At 40.5% G+C, this 14,033-nt stretch overlaps 1 protein-coding gene across 1 annotated transcript in view; it reads right to left on the reverse strand.

Annotated features, from left to right (window-relative positions):
- The window catches only part of notch2 (notch receptor 2), a 125,984-nt gene extending 112,850 nt beyond the window's left edge, over nucleotides 1-13,134 (reverse strand). The window contains exon 1 of the mRNA XM_060932550.1: nucleotides 12,782-13,134. Within this exon, the coding sequence (XP_060788533.1) occupies nucleotides 12,782-12,854 (73 nt within the window). The 5' untranslated portion in view covers nucleotides 12,855-13,134. The remainder of the gene's footprint in view (nucleotides 1-12,781) is intronic.
- Between the last annotated feature and the right edge of the window lie 899 nt (nucleotides 13,135-14,033).

Here is a 14,033-nt window from a genome sequence, read left to right on the forward strand (position 1 = left end):
ATTTAAACAAGCCAGGTGTGATATGGTGCTAGCAGGCTATGTAATACTGTAGGCAGTTTGTCAGGACGCTTGTTGTGGGCTCAGTAATTAATTGTGTCGTGGATGCACACTTGCTTGGATAAACGGTAACGAACGAAATACATCAATTAAACTCTTGCGCAAGTGATTCTCCTCGCTAGCGCTTCTGATTTGGAAAGCGATATACTCTTAAAGGAGCAGGGCCGTAGATGGTGACTTGTTAAGTTGTTACATAATAGGGAGTGATAGCCTACTTTATGTTTGATTTTACTTTTTAAAAAATGCTGCAGGCAGCTCCCTACACTTGATTTGTTATTTAAAAACTACTTGAAGTTGGTAAGTCTTACTTAGTTCTTAGTATAAAAGAATCCAGAGTGTATTTTCATTTATTTTCCACTGAAAATGGTGAGCTGTATTAATAGTAGGGAGTGATTTATTTTTTTGTTGGTGAATATTTATTTTATTATTTTTTTATTTCTCATTTTATTCTAACTAATGTTTGACTTTATTGTACAAATGCTGCTGGCATCTCCCTGCACAAAATTTCATGTTCAATTTTACAATTAAACATACATTTCATGGATATGAAGGTCTGTGTCAGTGTGTGCTATGTTTAATTTCATGTGAATTATAATGTTTACATTTATCGGTTGCACATATCGGTTATCGGCATCCCAATTCCATAATAATCGGTATCGGTATCGGCCCTGAAAAAAACATATTGGTCGATCCCTAATACACACAAAATATGAATATTATACAATACTGCTAATAATGCTCCATATGTAAATGCTCATACTGATGCTGCTCCTGTTCACAGAACCTCTACTGTGCATTCATTTCATCTGTATTTGTGAACATTTTCTGAAATCTTACAGATTTTAATGAAATGGAACAGTACCACCGGAAACCGTAGGAGCAGCGTAGCGTTCAAGCAAGATATGATGAAGAAAATTTTATAAATGGAGGGAAGTTATACAACTTAAGAGACTTTAAACATCTGTGTGAGGTCACTCCACTTTTTGCCTCTTTCTAAACAGATACGTTATTACGACCTCCTTCACCGTCACAATGTTTGTTGTTGCCTGAATCTTTTGACTCTGAGCTGCCCTCTAGTTGATGTCCTGGTTAACATCCATGCTAATTTAAAGGACGCATGGAAGCATGTGGGCTGTGACAGTTCCATCATTTGAAACGGACATTTATTTTTCATGCATAAAGGGAACATAAATGAGTCTTTAGTGTTAGCTTTGGATTTACTAGCATTCACAATTCTGACTGGTCAGCAGCTCTGAGTGTAGTGCTGGCTCGCTCTAATACATCGTTTCTATAATTGCAGCGACACGTACACTTTGCTTATTTCAGTCCCTCAGTGAGGACACAATTTCACTTAGTCATCGTTCTTATCCCTGACACATTTCCTTTTTACTACAGAGATGACAAAGGCATTTGATATTGCAAAATTTTTTTAGAATATTATATGACATATATATACACGGGTAAGTCAAAAAGTCCTAAGACAGATGTTATAATTTCAAAAGGTGTGAAAGACTAGCCTGGGCCCGCCCATCCTAAGCGTGACGCAACACGAGGGCCTGTTGCGAGCTTAGTCTGGCCAGGCAAGCTATCTACAGCTCTTCCAAGCTCCCGAAAAATCGGGAGCCAATCAACTTTGAGCATCTCCAATGGCCCTGGGTAGAGGCGTGTTCAAGGCAGTGACATAGTAGAACTGTAACCGGAAGCCATAGATTGTTTACAGAATCTATGCCGGAAGCGCTTCATTCACTAGAAACATTACAAACATGGAGCAAGTTCTCACTGAAAACGGAGCAAAGAGCAGCCCTGGAGGTATTTATTGAAAGGAAGGAAGTTTTCGCCTTGCTCCCGACCGGCTTCGGTAAGAGTTTAATCTACCAGTTAGCCCCGTCGCGTCACATACGTCAGAGGAAAGAGTGATGTGATTGGTTTAAGCTTCGTCACAGCCTTTTCTGGCTTCGACCAGTAGCAAACTGAGGCATTTCAGGGAGGCGGGTCAACCATGCGCTTTGGGAAACGGTTGGGCTTAATATCTTTGCCAGACCAAATGCTCACAGAGCTTTGAAGTCGCGTTAGCCAGACTAGTGAAAGACATCCCCCAGAATTCTACAAAGAAGGAATTCTCCGATGGAAACACCACTTGCAGAAGTGTTTAGATTTAAATGGAGGATACAGGGCTCGACATTAATCACTGCCCGATTGCCCGGGGCAAGTGAAACACGCATTCAGGCAAGTGGGATATGTCCCAGACGTGCCCGACCGGGCAAGTTGGAAGGAGCATATATTACCAACTATTACCACAAAAATTAGGCTTTTTGATCTTTTATTTCAGTTCCTAAAAGCAGCCCTCACTATGTATCCGCCATTATGTCTTGGCTGTTTTCTTAGTCTCGGTTTCATTTACTGCTTTGCAAGTTATTTTATATCCCCACGCTGTTCTAGTATGGTACGCATACTGTTTATAGACCCCTTGTGCATGACGTCACACATCACGTGATAATTACAGCCAGGGTCAGACAGACACCGTCTTTCATGCAAGCAAGGCTTAATCTGTCTTCAATATGGTTCATTTCTGCACTGTTTTTGCTTGTTCAAACAGAAGGTATTACCGTCTCCCTGCTATCAAGAAAAATGTTAACAAATAGAAGCAAATGCTTCAAGAACAACGAGGAAATTAGTGGTTAAAGAATACGAGGAGAGGAGCTCAGCCTGAAAACTCCAGAGAAATTCACGATTGTATTTAAATTGTATTTTACAAAAACAGAAAGTCGGAAGTGAGGATGGAAGAGTTTACTTAAGAATCTCGTTTTTTTTTTTTTCTGCTCGCATTCGAGTTAGCTCCTTCATGAAAGTGTATGATTTTCTTACAGGTGAAGCCACTTCCTTATTCAACAGTCAGTGCGTTTACATGCACATCCAAATCGAGCTGCTGTCGGTAATTGAGCAAAGGGTCCCAGCAGGGGTGCCAGAGAAATCCAATCCTACATGCACACAAGGAAATCGAGCTATTGTGTGAGGTACATTGTGCACCCGAGCCACAGGTGGCGCTACACGCCCCATTGTGTTGGTACACTTCCGGTTGTCGTCATGAAGAAGAGCTATTCAAGAGTATAAACAAAGTTATCAGCAGTGTTGCCAGATACTGCTGACATTTTCCAGCCCAAAACATGTTCAAATCCGCCAAAATGCACTTAAAACCGCCCAATCTGGCAACACTGGCAGTTCCGTGTTCACAAGTTCCGTGCTCAAGCTGTTAGGCTTGCTCTAACAGACTGTATGGCTACAAACTGTCCTGCGCAGACCACTGTTTTGTAAGACAACTTATTTTGCACAATTGTATATTTTTCTAAAGTCCATTTTTTGCTTACAAAAAAATTTTTTTTTGCTTACAATTTAACTTATGTCTTAATAAACACACAAAAAGTTCAACTGTTTTGTTTTTATTGACATTCTTCAGATGTTGGACATATATATATACACACACACACACACACACACACACACACACACAAATACAATGACTTGTTTATGTACACAATTCACAGCTATGCAACAGCTGTACAGATGTATTTGGTGATACAGTAAGTGAGCTAAATTTTAACAGTGCAAACAATGCCACAAAAAGAAAAGATTCATGCCGTTGTCATGATTCGTTGTCATGCCGACCGAGGCTGTTGTGTTTCCCGCTTGCGGTCTCGTCACTCGTCACTTCCGGAAGGGGCAGTGCTGAAGTAAGTAGCTCGACTACGTAGCTCGATAGGGTTTACATGCACTAAGTAGCTCGGCAAAAATCGCATAATCTAGGTCGTGTAGCTCGATTACGAGAAATCAAGTTCGGTTCGATTTCAGCCGAGCTAAGGTGTTTCCATGGCATTTAGAACTTCGATTTCAGTCGAGCAACGGCAGAAATTCGATTTTCTCTATGTGCATGTAAACGCACTGACCAGGGACGTCACTAGGTTTGAGAGACAGGGGTAGCTTAGCACCCAGAGGATTAAAGGTATTGCGCGCGCGCAGCGCGCGCCGAACATTTTTCAGAGCACCTACTAAGGCTGTCAATCAATTCATTATTTCAAGAGCATCACACCTTGGGGACACACTTCCCACCATTTCTATTCTATTTTAAAATTGCTTTCATCATTTAATTACTTGCTGAAGTAACTTCACCAGCTAAACTACAAAAATGTGAAAAAAACAATGGTAGGTGTCATGCATTCCTGCGCAAACTGAAGAGGGCAAGTGCTTCACAAATCATGTAAACATTCTACAGAAGACTCAATATAGCCTAGGTAAAGTTAAGCAAATGCAAACCACTGACATCAAATTACAATCTCACCGTGTGTGTCTGCAAATGAAAGCATAGAATTCTGACTCTCTGCAAACCCAACTCAATGGAAGCCCGCACCGCGCCTGCTGCAGAATGCCCGCGTAGTTTTTTAAGTCCTACTAGCCTACCACTGGACGTGACGCTTGACACAGAGCCAATGAGGAGGAATCATAACGATATTAATAATATTGCATTAAACAATAAATAAGCAAGCAGAAACTGTTGTTCGGATTAACTTGCGTTGTTGATGGCTCATGTTCAGTGCTTTACTGCCTTTGTTTTTTTTGGGAAAAAAATAAAAATATAAATAATTTAAAAAAGGGCAAAAATATAGGGTGGCTTTGCCATAAGATAGGGTGGCTGGAGCTACCCTAAAATGGGTCTGGCGACGTCTATGGCACTGACAGAAAACCCAGACTGGTTTCAAACAACTTGGGCATAAAAAAAACTCAACAAGGAGTGACATGCACAATAAATCCTGAAAGAACAGAACAGATTAAGAGCAGAGAGAGCTGGAGGTTTGTTTCTGTTATCAGAGGAACACAGCCCTGTGCAAAATATTTGTATATCTTTTTTTTAATCACCCACCTCTAGGTTTCTTAAAAAAAAAAAAAGCGAGCTGTGTCCAGACAGACGGCTGCACTGATTCAGTTACAGTTTGCCAGGTCTATATAAAACACCCACAACCTACATACTAAACAATTTTAAACTCAAACATTATCCATTGTCATGACGCAGCACGTTTTTTTTTAAACCTAGAGGTGGATGGTATCACAAAAAAACAATATAATATTCTCAAACACAGTACTGTTCAAAAGTATTGGCACCCTACTGTTTTCTTCATACAAACTTTGTTATAGATTTCTATTTTATGATTTCTACATTATCGAGTAATGAACCTACAGTCTGAGAGAGTTCTACACAAACACACTGAACTTTACAACAGCTGCATGCTTGTGAAATGGAAATAAATCGACTAAGGCAGGAAAAACTATTTTGGATAAAACTGTTATTGTCCAGGGGCGGCACGGTGGTGTAGTGGTTAGCGCTGTCTCCTCACAGCAAGAAGGTCCGGGTTCGAGCCCCGTGGCCGGCGAGGGCCGTTCTGTGCAGAGTTTGCATGTTCTGTCTGTGTGGGTTTCCTCCGGGTGCTCCGGTTTCCCCCACAGTCCAAAGACATGCAGGTTAGGTTAACTGGTGACTCTAAATTGACCGTAGGTGTGAATGTGAGTGTGAATGGTTGTCTGTGTCTATTGCCACTTTTCCACTACCAACGCGGCTGAGTTGGTCTGAGCCGTGCCGTGCTGAGTTGGGCTGAGTCGAGCTGAGTGGGGCTGTTGGAGTTGCATTTCGACTACAACCGCGCTGAACCGTGCTGGCTGGAAGTGGGTGGACACATTGGGTGGAGTTAGCGAAAGTGGGTGGACGTCACGGATGTCGTTAGGCGGCACAAACAGTGACATCAGTGATCTTTTAAGCGGTAGTCTCACGACCCGGATAGTAAACAATAAACATGGAGGACATGGAGTTGTTAGTGTTGCTGGTCTTGGTGCTGTGGCTTGTTGTCACCGACAACGCCAACAGATACTGGGAAGAGTGTATAGATGAGGCGAGGCGCATAAGGCTTCATAATTCTTGTAATTCGTAATTATTCTTCTTCCGGGTTTACGGTGTTTACAGATCCCAGCGTGCTCGCGGGGCGTGTGGGCATGTGAGGACACTCCTCCTCACCAATCAGTGCACAGGGGAGTGTCTCCTCACGCCCCTAGCCCCACTCGGCTCGGTTTGGCTCGCTTCAGCCCCACTCCAAAACCGTGCGAGTTTTGGGTGCTAAGTAAGGCTGAAGCGAGCTGAGTCGTGCTGCTCTGAGGTAGTCGAAACGCAAGCCATGTCGGGCTGAAATGAGCTGAAGTGAGCTGAAAAAGGGTAGTGGAAAAGGGCCATATGTGTCAGCCCTGTGATGACCTGGCGACTTGTCCAGGGTATACCCCGCCTTTCACCCATAGTCAGCTGGGACAGGCTCCAGCTTGCCTGCGACCCTGTAGAACAGGATAAAGCGGCTAGAGATAATGAGATGAGATGTTATTGTCCGTTACAAGTAAAAAGTAACCAATAACCAAACTTAATAATAAACTTAATCAATAACCAAACTTCAACTCAATGTGTGATCTTCATTTTATGTTGCAATTCACAATTATTCTATGGTTTTCCTAAAAAAAAAAAAAGTAGTGAAATAGGGGACAAGTGATAATATTAGGGGGCAAGTAGAAATTTACCCCCACTTGCCCCCCAGGGCAAGTGGGTTTAAAAGTTAATGTTGAGCCCTGGGATATGTAGAGAAATAGTTTTCTTATTTTCATAAATAAAGATCTTTTTCAATTTGTCTTAGAATTTTTTGACTTACCCTCGTGTGTGTGTGTGTGTGTGTGTGTGTGTGTGTGTGTTATATTTATTTATTGATTTTTAATCTCCCAATATCTTTGTTATCTTTCATACTGTTAGTAACAATGCAATGGCCGATACTGATAGTACAGGAGGGGCGATATGTCAAGAATATTATATCGCTATACTTTTACACGAATAAAGTATACAGGCTTGATAACAGACTGCTAATATTTGATTATTGAATATTAGATCCGCTATTTTGTGCTGGTCCCAACCTGATACTGATGCTCAAAAATTTTTTGAATAAAAACGTATTGTCAAATCAGAGACTCATAACCAGACTTTGATATCTCAATACTTGAAATACATCTCAGAAAAATGTATCATGACAAAATTTATCAGGGTATCCTTATGATACATCATCGTATCGCCCAGCCTTAAGCAAAGACAATACAAACGTAAGTGGTTTTCAATCTGAGAATAAAACAAGTTCAGAAAGGGTGTCTTGGATATTCCTGGATATTCAGGCATGTAGGCTGGTGCTCCATAATCATCCCGTTGTGTTTGGCACAGTGGGAGAAATCGCATTTCACACCCCGCAGATCTGCGTTTTTCCAAACCCAGGACAAAGGAGCGACTTTTTCATAGCACACACACCAGAGTAAATACACACACACACACACACACACACAAGGGAGCTGAGGCCCACGCCAGGCAGTGTCGTGTGCCGGCAAACAGAGAGGCCGAGATAAAGAGGAGAAGGGGAAAAAAAACATGGCTTTGAGTTTTACCTCTGGGGAGGAAATCTAATACTGCATAGAAAGAAGCAAGAGTGTGTGCATGGTACAATGGGTAGGGTTCAGCATTGAGTGAGTGAGTGTGTGTGTGTGTGTATGTGTGGAATGTGAAACACCAACAGCAGCATTCCAGCTGCGTCTGCATCGCCTAGCTTTCCAAATGCCAAACGATTTGGAATATAAATCACAAATTACACACAAAATCCCATAACAATAACAACAATAGTAACAAGAAAAAGAACAATTATGGTATAAAACGTTTGCAAGTGTGAGCACCACGTGACGCTGCCCATGTCCTCAGATGAGACAAGAAAAACACAAAACCAACCAGCAGGGGAGTGGAAACTCGACAGTGAGACACACACGACTCAAAAAAGTCTGCAGAGGAAATGGAGCCTTTTTTTTTTACGCTGCCTCTGAAACAGTTACTAAAATGTCTCCTTTTTATACACAATTAAACAAACAAATCAACCTTTTGTCAGTTGAATATGTAAATAATTATGTCTATACTTGCTCTGGGACATTTGTCGAGTCAAGGAACATTTACATAACACCACACACACACACACACACACACACACACACACACACACACACAGGTTTTAACAATCATTGTGAGCCATTTTCATTTCCACTGACTCGTGCATAACCTCAGTAACAAAAAGCGACTTGTTCTGTTTGTTACAGCACTTGCCTGGGTTTTTTTTTTTGGAAAATATTTATTTCCTCCCTACAAGGTCTAAACTGGCCTATATATCAAGATGTGTCACGTTTATAAAAGGGTTACACCATCAGACTTGTCTGAAATGAATCATTTATAAATGAGGAAAAACAAGCAACATACTTATTGCAAATAAATTCATACACAGCATGTTTTCTTTTTGCATGAATCACAAGAATTTAAGTGTCTTTACGATTATGAAATGTACACATTTATAATTAGGACCATGTAATAACATAATACTGATAACGATAAATGACATCACGCTGTGCTGTATAAACATTTCTCAAAGCATCGCTTGATACTTTAAAGATTATTTTTGTCTCAGTTGCTCATTTATTTTCCTCCTGGTCCATGTTCTTTATGAATATTTTAATTTTGATCGCTGTTTTGCTGGCGGTTTGTTTCTGACTACCATAAACTAAAATATTCTAATATACATCATTATACGCAACTCTAACCTCGTTTACTCCTGTTTTAATTTATTTATTTAAAATGTCTTTTTATGATACGATATTCATGAGAAGTATCACAGGCATTGCTGATACATACAACCCCGATTCCAAAAAAGTTGGGACAAAGTAAATAAATAAAATAAAATAAAAATAAATAAAAACGGAATGCAATGATGTGGAAGTTTCAAAATTCCATATTTTATTCAGAATAGAACATAGATGACATATCAAATGTTTAAACTGAGAAAATGTATCATTTAAAGAGAAAAATTAGGTGATTTTAAATTTCATGACAACAACACGTCTCAAAAATTTGGGACAAGGCCATGTTTCCCACTGTGAGACATCCCCTTTTCTCTTTGCAACAGTCTGTAAACGTCTGGGGACTGAGGAGACAAGTTGCTCAAGTTTAGGGATAGGAATGTTAACCCATTCTTGTCTAATGTAGGATTCTAGTTGCTCAACTGTCTTAGGTCTTTTTTGTCGTATCTTCCGTTTTATGATGCACCAAATGTTTTCTATGGGTGAAAGATCTGGACTGCAGGCTGGCCAGTTCAGTACCCGGACCCTTCTTCTACGCAGCCATGATGCTGTAATTGATGCAGTATGTGGTTTGGCATTGTCATGTTGGAAAATGCAAGGTCTTCCCTGAAAGAGACGTCGTCTGGATGGGAGCATATGTTGCTCTAGAATCTGGATATACCTTTCAGCATTGATGGTGTCTTTCCAGATGTGTAAGCTGCCCATGCCACACGCACTAATGCAACCCCATACCATCAGAGATGCAGGCTTCTGAACTGAGCGTTGATAACAACTTCGGTCGTCCTTCCCTTCTTTAGTCCGAATGACACGGCGTCCTTGATTTCCATAAAGAACTTCAAATTTTGATTCGTCTGACCACAGAACAGTTTTCCACTTTGCCACAGTCCATTTTAAATGAGCCTTGGCCCAGAGAAGACGTCTGCGCTTCTGGATCATGTTTAGATACAGTTTCTTCTTTGAACTATAGAGTTTTAGCTGGCAACGGCGGATGGCACGGTGAAATGTATTCACAGATAATGTTCTCTGGAAATATTCCTGAGCCCATTTTGTAATTTCCAATACAGAAGCATGCCTGTATGTGATGCAGTGCTGTGTAAGGGCCCGAAGATCACGGGCACCCAGTATGGTTTTCCAGCCTTGACCCTTACGCACAGAGATTCTTCCAGATTCTCTGAATCTTTTGATGATATTATGCACTGTAGATGATGATATGTTCAAACTCTTTGCAATTTTATACTGTCGAACTCCTTTCTGATATTGCTCCACTATTTGTCAGCGCAGAATTAGGGGGATTGGTGATCCTCTTCCCATCTTTACTTCTGAGAGCCGCTGCCACTCCAAGATGCTCTTTTTATACCCAGTCATGTTAATGACCTATTGCCAATTGACCTAATGAGTTGCAATTTGGTCCTCCAGCTGTTCCTTTTTTGTACCTTTAACTTTTCCAGCCTCTTATTGCCCCTGTCCCAACTTTTTGAGATGTGTTGCTGTCATGAAATGTCAAATGAGCCAATATTTGGCATGAAATTTCAAAATGTCTCACTTTCGACATTTGATATGTTGTCTATGTTCTATTGTGAATACAATATCAGTTTTTGAGATTTGTAAATTATTGCATTCCGTTTTTATTTACAATTTGTACTTTGACCCAACTTTTTTGGAATCAGGGTTGTAAATAAAGTTTTCTTTTTTATTCCACTGGTGCTTTGTAGCTAAATATCAAAAATGAGCCTACTCTGAGAGACAACACTGTCGAAATGTATTGAAGTTATCGCAATACGATACGTCTGACAAAATCGCCACTCTCTAATATATTAGAGAAACAAAAAATATTGAGTAAGCGACAGTTCTGTGGGTGGAAACGAAGGCCTTGTTGATAAGAGAGATCAGAGGAAAATGGCCAGATTGGTTTGAGCTTTTTTTTTGTCAGGAAGGATACAGTAACTCATATAGTCACTCTTTACAACCATGGTGAGCAGAAAAGCATCTCAGCATGCAACAGTATAAGAACACATTGGGTTCCACTCCTGCAGCCAAGAACAGGGATCTTAGAATCAAGAACAAGTTTCTATTAAAATGGCCGGGGAGTGTACACACACACACACACATACACAGAGTGTGTTGCATAAATATTCACCCCCTCCAACCTGAAATTGAAATGGACTCAATTAGTATTATCATTTGAGTAACGTTCGAACCGAAGCTGCAAAATATTCTCTCAATGACATTTATTGGTTGCGTAAGTATTCACTCCCCCACCAGAACTACACCTTCGGCTCTGAGTCACCTGAGATGAGTCTAAATCAGCTTTGCATATCTAGATTTTGGCATTTTTTCACGAAATTGCTCAAGGTCTGGCAGATTAGATGGAGACCGCTCGCAGGTGAAAAGCAATTTTTTTTTTTTTCCCAAGCGTTCATACAGATTCTCAATTGGAAAATTGAGGTTTGGGATCAGCTTGGGCCTTTCAGTGTCTTAGTTTGGACCGTTACAGTGTTCTAAGGGTGGGGGAGTGAATACTTTTGTAGGAGGAGTCTAAACATCTTGTTCTCACTCAAGGTCCAAAGATGAAAAAGAAAAGACACTTGTATCACTTTTTTTTTGCCCTCGTCCTTTACAAGCAAGTCCATTTTTGCCTTCACACTAAATAGTCCAGCTTAAACACACACACACATTATTTCCTTTGGAGTGTATTTCCATTGCCTTTTGTCGCAAAACCACACTGTTTAACCTTAAAACAAAATAAATCATACCTTGATTAACAGTATCGAAGATTTATTTATTTTATGTTAAATTTCTTTCCAATGACCTGTTGGTCTTATTTTCACTTCACTTAACAGATTCTTGCATTACCCACAATGCTGTTCGACAACCTTCTCATCGTGGTGCCAGTGGGATTTCAACTTTCACTTTATCTGTGTTGAAAAATGGCGATGCCCAGCTCTCTCACCTACACTCTGTTCAAACACATCAGCTTCCAAAAGCTTCAATTATGATCACTATGTCATCCGGTACATCGCTAAACAGCCATGTCGGGTCTCTTCTTCATTTAGCCACATTGCATTATGGGATTCCTGAATCCTTCAGGGTTTTTGGTTTTTTTGTGCCAACATCTCCATTACTAAAACCAACCCTTAACTGGTGTCGTTTTTAGGAATTTTCATGAACACCGTTGTACCTGCGCTGGAGGTGATCAAAATCAACAAACACCAGGAACTCACAGGAACAAAAAAAAAACCAGGAAAATACAGTATTGGGTGATAAATTAGCAGCAGAATCATGAACAATCATAAATATTTTTAATCTAATATGTAAATATCTTGCGTTTCAGGGTGGAGTTTAACTTTAACACCAACCTCTTTTTAGTTACTCAGATACACACTGTTTTTGTTTTTTTTTGTTATTTAATAACGCATGCATTTTTATGCTTAGGGACACACACACACATCAGCAGCAGCCAAGCTTAATGCACGCAGACCACCAACATCTGGGCAGTGGTGGTTAGAAAAAGATTGAAAAAAAAAACACATACACACAACAAAACAACAACAACAAAAACATAAACCACACTGAAATTCTCAGCTTCGTTATAACCTTTTTAAAACACAGAAATATCGAAATAATGTATTTAACATTTAATGTACTGAACTTCCTGAGGTTTAGGATTTACTGTTGTAATGTGAAGTCATTTTAAACCTTAAAGATTTCTTAAAGCTCTTACATATAATTAAAAAACACACATATCATTGCGTTTGTGTTATGAGCTGTTAGATAGCATTTAAAATCATCTACATGTGATTTTAAATTATGCATCGCTTTATATGGTGATATGCAAATTAGCTATGCAAATTATTTATTGTACAAATGAGAAGAAGCACGCAGGGGCTCGTGCAGAGAGAGAGGGAGACAATGATGATGCTGACCTGAAAGATGGATTAAACCAAGAAAAAATACGTTTCCACGTTTTAAACAAGAGTATAAAACTTAACAAATAACCTACCATATGAAAGATGAACCCAGGAAACGATGAAAAAAATGACTTTGCCCGAAGAGACACCGGAAAATCGGGCCATCTTTTTCTGTGAGAAATCCTCATAAGCGTCGCGAGCGCGAGGCGAGCTTTACCTCAGGACTAACGTTTAACTCAATAAATGGGGCAAAAAAAAACACCTAAGTTTCAACTTACTGGCACGGACACGTAACAAACTGACTCTTAAATCGCGTCGAAACCCTCATTCGTTCCGGTTCGAGCGGATAAATCCATAAAAATTGAGATTTTTACAACTTTTCTTCCGTCCATGAAGCGACTCTGAGTTAGCGCTGAACTTCTCTCTCGCTCTCGCTCGCGCGCGCGCTCTCTCTTCCCTCGAGCAGGACGCGTCACGCCTCCTAAAGCCGCAGAGAAGCAGTATCCATCCGCGTGAAGTTTACAACAGGGACTACACTGGGTCAAATATCCTAACAGTAACTAAACCAAACACAAAATATGACTCGTCTGGGGTAAACCTACTACTAAATTATGTTTAAACAACTTCTTCCACCGTCTGACACGTCAAATACGTCTCTTTCTCTTTTTTTACATCGTACCATAGACCACGGCGGAGGAATTTTTAAACTTATTTTCAACTCCGAGCAAATCTGCATACTAGCGTACTCAGCAGTAGGTGAGGTCACACTGCTGCTCTGCTATCGGTTTCCTGCATGGCGTACTGTTTAGTAGGGTAGTATGCTGATTGGGGATTTAGCCCTTTTCTATGACTCAAATTTAACGTGAAATTTTCACCCCCTGTTGACGGGATTTTATAAAAAACAAAGACGCCACCCACCATTTCTCCGAATAATTTTTTTAAACAAATTATTTATGTAGCTGTTAAAAATTCCTATGATCATTTCATTTTATTACAAATCGAGAAGACTCATTTGCAAAGAAATCATGTTAGACACAATCTCCAACATGCTAACATCTCATCTCATCTCATTATCTCTAGCCGCTTTATCCTGTTCTACAGGGTCGCAGGCGAGCTGGAGCCTATCCCAGCTGACTACAGGTGAAAGGCGGGGTACACCCTGGACAAGTCGCCAGGTCATCACAGGGCCGACACATAGACACACAGACAACCATTCACACTCACATTCACACCTACGGTCAATTTAGAGTCACCAGTTAACCTAACCTGCATGTCTTTGGACTGTGGGGGAAACCGGAGCACCCGGAGGAAACCCACGCGGACACGGGGAGAACATGCAAACTC

The sequence above is a fragment of the Neoarius graeffei genome, chromosome 10, assembly GCF_027579695.1.
Source record: "Neoarius graeffei isolate fNeoGra1 chromosome 10, fNeoGra1.pri, whole genome shotgun sequence".
Taxonomy (NCBI): domain Eukaryota; kingdom Metazoa; phylum Chordata; class Actinopteri; order Siluriformes; family Ariidae; genus Neoarius; species Neoarius graeffei.